This window comes from Lissotriton vulgaris, unplaced genomic scaffold, assembly GCF_964263255.1.
Source record: "Lissotriton vulgaris unplaced genomic scaffold, aLisVul1.2 SCAFFOLD_1282, whole genome shotgun sequence".
NCBI classification, from domain to species: Eukaryota; Metazoa; Chordata; class Amphibia; order Caudata; family Salamandridae; genus Lissotriton; species Lissotriton vulgaris.
The window spans coordinates 574,943-585,491 of NW_028255078.1; the positions used below are offsets into that span (position 1 = coordinate 574,943).

Below are 10,549 nucleotides of genomic sequence, written 5' to 3' on the forward strand. Positions count from 1 at the left end.
GGCCCATTTGTTCTGCAAGACAAAACCATTGCTTTACTGTGCTAGTTTAAAGTTTACAACAAGCATTTTGCTTGTAACAGAAATCAGTGATAATTTATATGACTGTTTCTTACTTCACTGAAAGCTTAAATCAACTTTTGATTTATGTTCCAAAGCAAATCTGTTTTCCCTGTTCATAGTTCAGCTTGAATCATTCTACAACTCGAATAAGAACAGGGACCCAGGTTTGTGGTATTCATGTCATTACACGTGACCTGTAATGCTGTGGGCAGTGGTCTTATTGCATGGGTTAGCACTAAAACGACATTAGCCTCTATTTGCAAGGTTGGGTTGGTGCTAGCAGTTGAAATGAGAATGATGAAGGGGTTCAGGACCAGAGCCCCCATGGAGAGGGGGGGGGGGGGTAGGCAACAGTTTCTCCTACAGGAGTGCAATAGGATTCTCCAAGCTTAAAGAGCCAAACCTGGGCTAAAGCCCAGTTGCGTATATCCGCTAGCTTGAAACTGTCCCTAGCTTGCCACCCCTTCCATGTGCCTGGACCATTACAGAATACCCATTTAGGATCCACATTTGTAACAACGCTTGCCAGGGCCAGACTGGGAAACCAAAAGCAGCCCTGCTCCCTTAGTCTCCTTGTGGAATCTCTCCTTCTGTCTGCTCTCCGAGCTCTACCTACACTCCCTCCTCTTGAAGCCTCATCTTGCCTTTTCCAATTAGCCTCAGGAGGCTGGGAATTTGAGGCACCAGGACTCTCAAACACAAGCCTCCAGAGCACCGAGGAATGTTCAGTGGGAATAAAAGGCCTTTCAAGCAAACTGCTCCCCTCCTCCTCCCATCCTCCACAAACACAACAAATATCACTGATGAAATCAAGTAGATGGAAGGGATTTAAGTGAAATTTTTATTAGAAAAATAAATTAATGCCTAAATAATCAGCCCCTTAAAAAGGGCCTGCTATACCACTGGTTTACTAATATAAATAAAAGTATATATATAATATGAGAGTTCCAACAATTTCATATCTGCTGTGGTCCTAGAACAGAACAAAACAGATGTCAACAGTGCAAAACAACAAAGGTGTTAAAATCAGCAAAGTGCTCTCAGTTTTGCTTTGATTGCAGCCTCGTTAGCTCCTTTCACTGTAGCAACCTGAAAAAAAAAAAAATAGGTGTGAGAAAATAAGCTATTGTAGACACCAACATCACAGCTAAAGGACAGGACAAAACATCCTGGTCTTAAATGTTAAGAGTAAACTGGAGTATAAAAACCCTTGCGATACTATTAAAAGATTAACAGTGCTCTTAGCAGCTCACTTCAGCCAGGGAGTGAGTGGGCAATTTTCTTTAGAGAATACCATATTACAATCCCTCACGGGAAAAACAATAAACCCCTCCCCCCCAAAATTGTAAACCTTGCTGCTTTTCAATTTTGTTCAGCCCTTACACATCCGAATGGAGATCTGTACAATTTCTAGTGGTTTTCTCCCTGTGAAAGAAAGCAGCTTCTTTACATAACCGGCCACACCCAGCGGCCTCTGAACTATCCATCGAATCAAATTAGCGGAAAGGGACCTCCAATACACCTGCACAGGAGCGCCCCGCTCCCCCCCCCCCCGTCCATTTACAGTACCATGGACGTAAAGGGGGCAGTTCGTAAAATGCTGATGCCATGAAGGTCCAAGAAGCTTAGTTGGTCTCTAGCCAACGTTAGAGCTAAAGAGTCGGAAACCACAATACAGGTATTTTAATTTCCATGGCTTTATGTGTGGCACTTAATTCCAGTTTTCTAAAAGAAACAAAGGGTTTCAGCTGATAGCAGGGGTCTTGATTTGCTGTTTTAAGAGCTGCAAAATGTGAAAGAAAAGCAGAAATCCACACATACCTTCTTAAAATCCTTGATGAAAATGAAGGTGGGCATTGCTTCTATTCTGTATCTTTCGGCCAACACCTGTCAGGAAGACACGACAATATAATTCCAGCACATTAGTTTAATGGTAGACGTAGTTATTGAAATGACAGTTTTTCGGGAATGCCAAGCCTTCTACACACCCAGCCAAGCAAACCACGACTCCAGGCGAGAGTCACCATCTGCACCTGTAGAATGCCACACGTTCAGATGCAGTTACCGCCGTACATTACATTAGGTTAATGGAGGTTGACGCTAATGTATCTTCGAAGTACATGCGTATATTGGCCACACATTTTAAATTCAAGTCGTGGAGACTGCCAAGTCAGCCAAGAAAAAGGGACTCGATGCTCAGGTTGTGGAAGCTAAATTTAACTTCAGTTAGGCAGCACCCTCTCGTTAAGTCAGCCATTTGACCATTCAGACAGTACCTGTGCAGGGCGACTAAAAAAAAAAAAAAATCAAATAAAAAAAGGTGCTTTTCGGAGGTCTCCTCAAAACTGCTCTGCTCAATTTGGGAATGCAGAGAAGAATAGTTCTAAACCAAGACAGCGAAAATGTTAAATTAAAAAGAATTTTAAAACTAAACGCAACCCTACTTTGTTTTAGCCTGCGTCAGATCTCTGGCTAAGGGCTAACAAGTGGCAACTCCAAGTTAAGTGATTTCAATAATTTTTTGTGGGGTGGGCGTGGGGCCTCCCCTTTTCGGAAAGTTACGTTTACCGATCACAGTATCAGTGTTAAGGGTCACAGTATCAGTGTTAAGGGCTCCGTTTCACTTACCGGGCTGTCATCAACATCCACTTTCAGAAATACTACGCCACGGTACTCCGTGCTGAACTTCTGCAGAAAGTATATAATGAAAATCAAAGTTAAGCACGTCATGGACACTCCCACCTGCTAAGAAGCATGCGTCAAGCCACACTATACAGTTTATACCTTTTAACACAATTTCTTGTATGGCATTTATTTACCGTCAAACACCAGCACGAAGTAGGATGCACACGGGACGAGTAAATAATTTCATAATACTAGGAAACAGACATGCACGAAACGATGCAGACTTAAGACTATCTGAAGTTTAACAATTAACTATTTCAATCAAAAATCATTCATGGCAATCAGACCACAGTAGAAATGGCCCTTTAAGGTGCAGCCTCTTTGTGCCTCTAGTTGTTAACAAACGAGTATCGAAGTTGGACTTGGGCGCACGTTAAGCGTTTGCATCAATTGGGCCTCCTTGTCCAGCTCAAAGCACATGTGTGAATCGGCCCTTCAGCTAGCTGCTAGTACCTGGTGACGACCAATAACCGTGCACTACAGAGGACATGCCTGAAGTGTAGATTTAAGTCCTCCTTCTCTGATCAGTACCCAATCCATAAGTTTGCTCAACCTTCTGGTGCCCCCCACTTGCAGAAGAGTAAAATGAAGGTGTCACGATGGAAAACATTAGTATGCGGTCCTGCAGGACACAGGAAGGACACCATTGGAAGTACTGAAGAAATGTTTGGAAATCTTGCTGCCTTATATGTCTACTGCAAAAAACACAGTTGATGGACAGAATGTAGAACAATGTCATACATTCACCCCAGTACAAGGATCTGGCCTAAATCCATCGTTTTTTGCACTCCACACCACCCTGGGTTAGACACTGGCTATATGCAAATCAGCTCTGACCCTGTGCCTCATGGGAACAGTCCAGTCCGAACTACCAAGCCATGTCTTTCCCTGACCGGAATCAAGCATCCAAGGACCGGTTTCTGGCGGATTTAGGCCCAGATCCTTGTTCTGGGGTGAATGTATGACATTGTTCTACATTCTGTCCATCAACTGTGTTTTTAGCAATTTTCACTCCGAGTGTGCTGGGTATACTCAGACGTGAGTCCCAGGCTCTCCACACCACTGGAGTCAAGCTATCCAGGCTGATGAAGGCTGATAGCCAGAAACCGGTCCTTGGATGCTTGATTCCGGTCTGGGAAAGACATGGCTTGGTAGTTCGGACTGGACTGTTCCCATGAGGCACAGGGTCAGAGCTGATTTGCATATAGCCAGTGTCTAACCCAGGGTGGTGTGGAGTGCAAAAAAACGATGGATTTAGGCCCAGATCCTTGTACTGGGGTGAATGCATGACATTGTTCTACATTCAGTCCATCAACTGTGTTTTTTGCCTTATATGTCTACAGCATAAGAGCATGAAGGTTTGTGTCAATGTAGCAAGTGTTGCTAAGAGCAAAAAGTCGAAATACAGAAGTTAAATTCAAAACATTGATAATTGGCATGGGTGGATAGATCTCTGCATCCATGTATTGCAGAATTCTTACAACCGTCAGGCTATGGACTGCAGTACCTCTTACCTTCTGTCCAAAACTCATCTACCACCTTTTAATACAAGTAACTGTCACCACAACTAGTGTAGGATAGAGCAGCCTTTAAAGCATGCTGCCATGAGTCTCAAAGGGTTTAAACAAACTGAGGACCTGGCAGATTATGGAGAACTGTCCTACCTGCAAAAAAAAAAAATCCACTCATAAGTGTGGCCATAACAATCACTTAAAAATATATACGAAGCGTTAAAACACCTTGGATAAAAGCCAGAAACTTTCAATTCTCTATAATTACACCAGTTATTTATGTGTCAAAGGAAGTAAATTCCACAGACTTATCTAGCATATAAAGTGCAGGGCATAGTGGCAACACAAAATTGGTACAATAAAGTGCCTACAGCTTTCATCACAGGATAAAACCTTTAAGTTAAAAACTAATGATTTCAGTCTACTAATAGCACTTTAGGAAGAAATGTTAACAGTTCGTGGAGACTCTAGCGGTTTCAGATACACTAGGTATCTAGAAGTTCTAATCCCCTGTTAACATAATTTAAATTGATTTGTTATAGATAGTGAAATGAAACAGGATCACATGGACAGATCAGAAATTGAGGGCTCAAGTTGACCAAGCAGGAAACCAAGCTCCCGCATCACTAATCCTAACCTGAACCTGGTGATGAGTTTCCCACTTCAAATCCACTCTAGTTTTGGCTCCAGTAATGGAGCAGAGTGTGAATCTCCATATACCTTTATAGGCTGTTTATCAAAATTGTGGTCCTCCCTCACGGCTTTGGACCTTTCCTTAAATGTGGATTTAATCTAAGATATATCCCTCTTCCATATGGTGGCACAGTTGAAAGAAAAAAAAAAGTTTACCTGCCCAGGTTAGTTAACTCCGTTCTGGAGTGGAGCAAACCAGTAAAAGGATGCCACTCTTGCACATGAGGCAACCACGGATTGCTCTATTCAGTGAGGCATGTAGAATAGCCCGGGTAGAACACTACAATCCAAGGAGCCAGCAGGTATTGGCTCGGTTGCTTCAACTTGACTGCACAGCTAGGGCGGTTCCTGCCACAACAGGTGTTTTGCACACCAAGCAGGACTGGTGCAGGGCTTGGAAGGTCAGGAGAGCGACAGATGGCGCTCCGCCAGCTCAGTGCCTTATGAGACTACTCCCACCGCCCGCTTTAAGCAGTCCAGGAAAGCTCATGTTGCTCCAGAGGAGTCCACCGTGGTCTTGCGCTTTACCATGTTAAACAGAAAACACTGGGGATACAAAGAATCGTGTGACCTGAGAGCAGGGCCACCCTTGACAGGAGCACAGGGTCTGAATGCAAGTGGCCTGACTTGGTCAGCAAGAAAAAAAATTGCAAAGCATGGGTGACCGCTGGTATGAGTTTATTATAGCAGTAGCCAGGAACCTCGCTCGCGTTGCAGTGTCTCAGTGCGTAAACCGGCACTTTAGAGACAAAGTGCCAGCACCCAGTAAGGCTTCTGGGGAAAGAAAGTTGGCTATTTCTTTACTTGTTACTACAACCGCTTTGTGTGAACGGAATCAAGACTGATGTTTGTATAGCGTGTGTTGGGGTGGGGGGGGGCACTTCAAAACTGAAAGCGCGGTGGACAGAAACTCACTGGACGAGTAGGCAAGCAGCAGGTTATCCATTGAAACAAGCATTAGCAACGCAATAGGTCTTGCATTTTTGAGTTCAGAGCTATTGACCTAAATGTCAATGTCTTTTAAGCTTGTGTTATAGAGTGGAGGTTTGTGGTTTGAGTGGATTGTAATGGTTAGTTGTGCAATGGTGTGGTGTGAATTTGTGTAGTGCAAACGTGGTATGATGTGCAGTGGAAAGGTGTATAGTAATTGTGTGATGGAGAGCACAGTGGTGTAAAGTTGTGTATGGTGGCTGTGCTTATATTACAGTGTAATAGAGTGGAGCGGTGCAGACTGTAAAAGTGGCGTAGTGTGGAGTGGTAAAGAGTAGAGTGGATTGGCAGAGTGCAGTGAGACATCAGCAGTCTTTAAAATCCCAAAAGTGGAAACTCAATCACTAGTTACAACTAAAATAATCAATGGCAGTGCAAAACTAGGTATGGCTAAAACTATGCCGTTTCTCCTTGAGGTCGCTGGTTCCACCTGCATCCAGTCGAAGCATTGCATACTGGGACCCCTTAACTTAAGTAGGAGGATGCTGCGCTATAGGAAATGTCTCAGAAAACTTGTGCATTGTATGCTTAATTTGAGTGGAGAAGTAGGTGGTCGTGGGGAAGGAGGGTGTATTGCAGTGGTCATCGGACAGAACAGCCAACATAAGGCCTGGGGAATAAAGTGTTGAGTCTCAGCTGTTGTCTCAACAACATCCTGGGATTTTGAGCAAATCACTGAAGTGATATCAGTAAGGTCATCGGAAAAACGGGGTTTTGGCAAAGTGCTTTCCCCTAGTTGCGGGTACTACCGAAAACGAAGACTGCCTGTAACAAACAGTCTGTACACGTTTTCACTTGTAGAAGCCCGTGTGTCTTTCAGTCTGCGCCCCCTGTGAAGTCTGGGGTTTACAGCCAGGGCATTTCACTAGTGAGGAGATAAGAGATGCTACCCTTAACATTTCGAGCACATGCAGAGGCTGCTGCATCAGTGAGGAACGAATCCGGTCAGCTAAAAAGGTTTGTTTGGTGCAAGGCAAAGAAAGAGGTCACCAGACCTAAAAAGAACTTGTGTGCACTGAAGTAATAAATGTTCAAATGTTGTTGTCACTGAAATGCGGAGGCAGAAAGGAAATGCTTTTACAAAATTCACATGCTGCTCAAATGTGCTCCCTAGCACCCCAGGGTTCTCCTATAAAAGTTTATAAACTTCAGCACTTTAATGCTTGCTTTACTGTGATGGGGTAAACCCTTTAGCGTACGAGCAGAGAGGAGCCACTGTCTAAAGAGTTACAATGCTTTTCAGATGAAGCAAGCGAGGGGAACTAGAAAATACACCTTAAGAGGGGGGCAGATTGCCACCTGTTTTCCTGGTTCCACGATATTCCCCCGACCACCTGCCCATATTCAAATCGGGAACCCTCTATTCTTGATTATAGGAAGCAAGTGGGGTGGTCTAGCCCAGCCACAGACAGGCCCACCCTTGTCCCGGGCATGTCCTCCATAGCAGGAGAGCCCAGCAGAGTTGGAGTACCTGGTGGGCAACCCTTCGCTACCCACTGCGACTCCACCAAGTGCAGTGGATTGTAGGGCTGCTGATCCCATTTATGGGGACTGGTGATGCCATAGGGAGGTCAGGCTCCCCATCAGATTCAGCAGGGCACAAAGCCAGACCGATTTTAAGTATTTAACAAGGCAGGGGATGCCTTGATAACTGGGTCCTAACATATATAGCATTAAAGAGGGGCTTACTTACCTGAAACACAGGTGCAATCGTTCTGCATGGCCCGCACCAAGACGCCGTGAAGTCTACGACGACCAGCTTCGAGTGGGACAGCGCCAGGATGTCATCAAACTGAGCCTGGAAAAAAAATGAACAGATTGGTAATGTAATCATTGAGAAGTTAGAAGGACTTCTTCCAATTACCTTTGTAGCTCATCTGGCCTGTAGCAGCCATGACAGATGCCCGCCTCCTACCCTACACAGAGCGCTCTCTAGCAAAGGTTCAGCTTTTGAGCTGCAAACAAGTGATGTGAGGAAATCGCCCTGGATTGTTTTACATACGAGTTTCACCCCAAGACAGATGCTACCTGGAAGTTATAACAACGTACACTAGTTGGCATAAGGAACAACGTACACTAGTTGGCATAAGGAACAAAGCCCTGATATTCAATTATAAGACTAATCTTTTACGAGTTCACCTTGTGCTAAATGATGGCATTCCACCACGTGGTGCAATTCCACCTGCAACATCTTTGCTTTTAAGAACGTATAACCAGAAAATAGGTTCTTGTTTGCAGCATGTGTTTAGCACTAACCAAGGAGAAGCATGTCAAGTTCAAATGAAACTTGTGAAAACGAAACATTTATGTACCTTGCAGATTTCCACAATTATGCAAAAGCAAATTAAGACAGTTTTACACACCTGTTTGGAACCTGGAAGTTGCATGGAGACTAATCTACATGCCACAATCATGATCCTCAGGTTACTCCTGAGGAATGTGCAGAGACCCATGACATGCACCCCTTGTTCTACGCCGAGCCTCCGATGTCTGAAGTGTGCTGTTTATTACAGACTTAACGAGGTCTTTAGAGAACCAGACGTTAGGGGCGGCCTGAAGGACACTGCGTAAAAGCCACACTTGTGACGTATCTAATCAGTACTCTCCCATGGATGAGCGTGATGGGAACGGGTTTACTAAGGACCAGACCAACTTAAACCAAAGCGCCTAGCAGCAGAGAGAAGGTCAAAAAGAAACTTCAAATTGGCCATTGGCCGGCAAAATATCGGATAAACTATTAGCCACACAGGACTATTAGAACAGTTACATTAACTTACAGTCGCCTGCGGAGACTTGAACCCAACGCCCCTTAAAGCCCAATGTGCCTGAAAGTGACTGGAGTGTCAAACACGGCTATGAACATGAAGATGTGGTTTATTGCGCGCTCGCGATCCCATTGGCGAAAAGCCCAAAACTAGTTGCTAGCCTGGAGAAACTTAGCAGCTGCGTCTAATAGAGACAGGCGAGCCAACAAATTAACAGGCAGAGCCGAGTCAAGGGTCAGGCTCGGATCTCAGAGCACGAGCCGAGCCCTGAAAAGGTTTGCTAAGTAAATCATACAAGTATAACTTAAAATGAGATAAAGTCTATTCAAAACTCAATTCGTAAATTTTCCCTCAACATGGAAAGGCTTTGAAATAAGTCTCATGACACCGCATCAATAAGAATGTATCGAGTGATAGTTCTCTAATGGTGCATGTTTAAATATGGTCACTCATTTGCACCCTGTACTGGGCCCAGATTGTTCAGCAACCACAGTTTTATCAAGTCAAAAAGGTGTTTGTACAACTTGTGGTCTGAGCCCATCTTTCAAAGTGCTTTCATATACATGCGATAATGAAGAAAATTGTTCGCAAGATCACATAATTAAGCAGGTTTTCTGGTTTCACTTTCTACAAAACCGTCAGTCAATCGGTATTCTTTGGATTTCATTATGTTAAGGCGTTGCTTTTACCGCCATGCTGGTTTCTGATGGTTTCATTTAGAGCTCTTTAAATGAACACCAGTTACATTGGGTCACATTCGTTGCGTGTACACGGGTGAGACGAAGGCTTTGATGGGAATCACAGGATGTGGAGCCGACGCCGAGATGGGGACCAGGTCCCCCGGCTCCAGAGTCGGCCGCTCTGGCCCCAAGATCACACATCCTGTGTAAAGCGAGACGGCAAGCAGAAGCCACATAAAAACTCAAGATTCAAACAGTACCACGAGCTGGGCTTCAGCTTTCGGGGATCACCAGTCGCACCCCTATTAATTAATACTAAATTAGAGAAATAGTCTTCCACTGCTACGAGGAATCACAATTTTAAGAAAAACCTGTCCAAGTGAGCAGTTACGCCCCTCTCGCTTTTAATGGATTGTTTGTTTGAACAAACGAGCACTAGTTCTCCCTCGCCCTCTTCCAGGCCTCTCTCCAGAAGAAAAGAATAATAATTCCACAGCCCAGATTTAACAAGAGACTTACCACACTGCTGATTTTCCTCACCATGCTGATAACAGGCCGAGCGAAAACAAGTACAATAGAAAATCTGTTCCAGCACCGACCAGTCAAACAGCACTGAGCCAATACAAGATCAGTACTGGAGACGCGCTACCCGAGGGGCTTTTAAACCTGTGAGAGTGGGCGGAGCCGCGACGCGGTGCCTTTTGTGGGGACGGGATTTCCGTTTATCTTTAAACAAACAAACAAAAAAATCAGCTCAATTTTTTTTTCCGACATAGACGTTGGGAATTGAATATATAAAACATATTTTTAAAAAGCTTCGTTTTGTAGATATGCAACTGGAATGCACACCGATAGCATTGTTGAGTGGGTGGAGTTGCTTCCGACGGGCACCTGTCCTTCTGGAGTGAAGAACGTTGCCGCTTAGGTGAGAGTGTTTCCAGGCACCTTTTCCAACTGCATTCTGGTACTCGTAGTTTGTCTTTCACCATCATTAATCCAGGCCCTGAGGTCCGGTGCACTTCGGCCCCTCAGTACAAGCGCTTTAAAATGACAGAGCACAACCACAGAATGAAGACAAAAGACGAGGACTAAACACAACCACTCAGCAGAATTCAGTGAGTTATGCCTGCTGGTTTATATTTTTTTATCTGTTTGTAACTCAAGC

General features: G+C 44.4%; 1 protein-coding gene across 1 annotated transcript; it reads right to left on the bottom strand.

Annotated features, from left to right (window-relative positions):
- Positions 1 to 883: 883 nt before the first annotated feature.
- LOC147659255 (uncharacterized) lies at positions 884 to 10,014 on the bottom strand. Its single transcript, XM_086951855.1, has 5 exons — positions 9,904 to 10,014; positions 7,633 to 7,737; positions 2,689 to 2,748; positions 1,882 to 1,947; positions 884 to 1,149 (listed from the first exon to the last, which is right to left on the bottom strand). The coding sequence occupies exons 1-5, from the start codon at positions 9,925 to 9,927 to the stop codon at positions 1,087 to 1,089; spliced, it is 318 nt and encodes a 105-aa protein (XP_086807981.1). The 5' UTR covers positions 9,928 to 10,014; the 3' UTR covers positions 884 to 1,086.
- Positions 10,015 to 10,549: the final 535 nt, after the last annotated feature.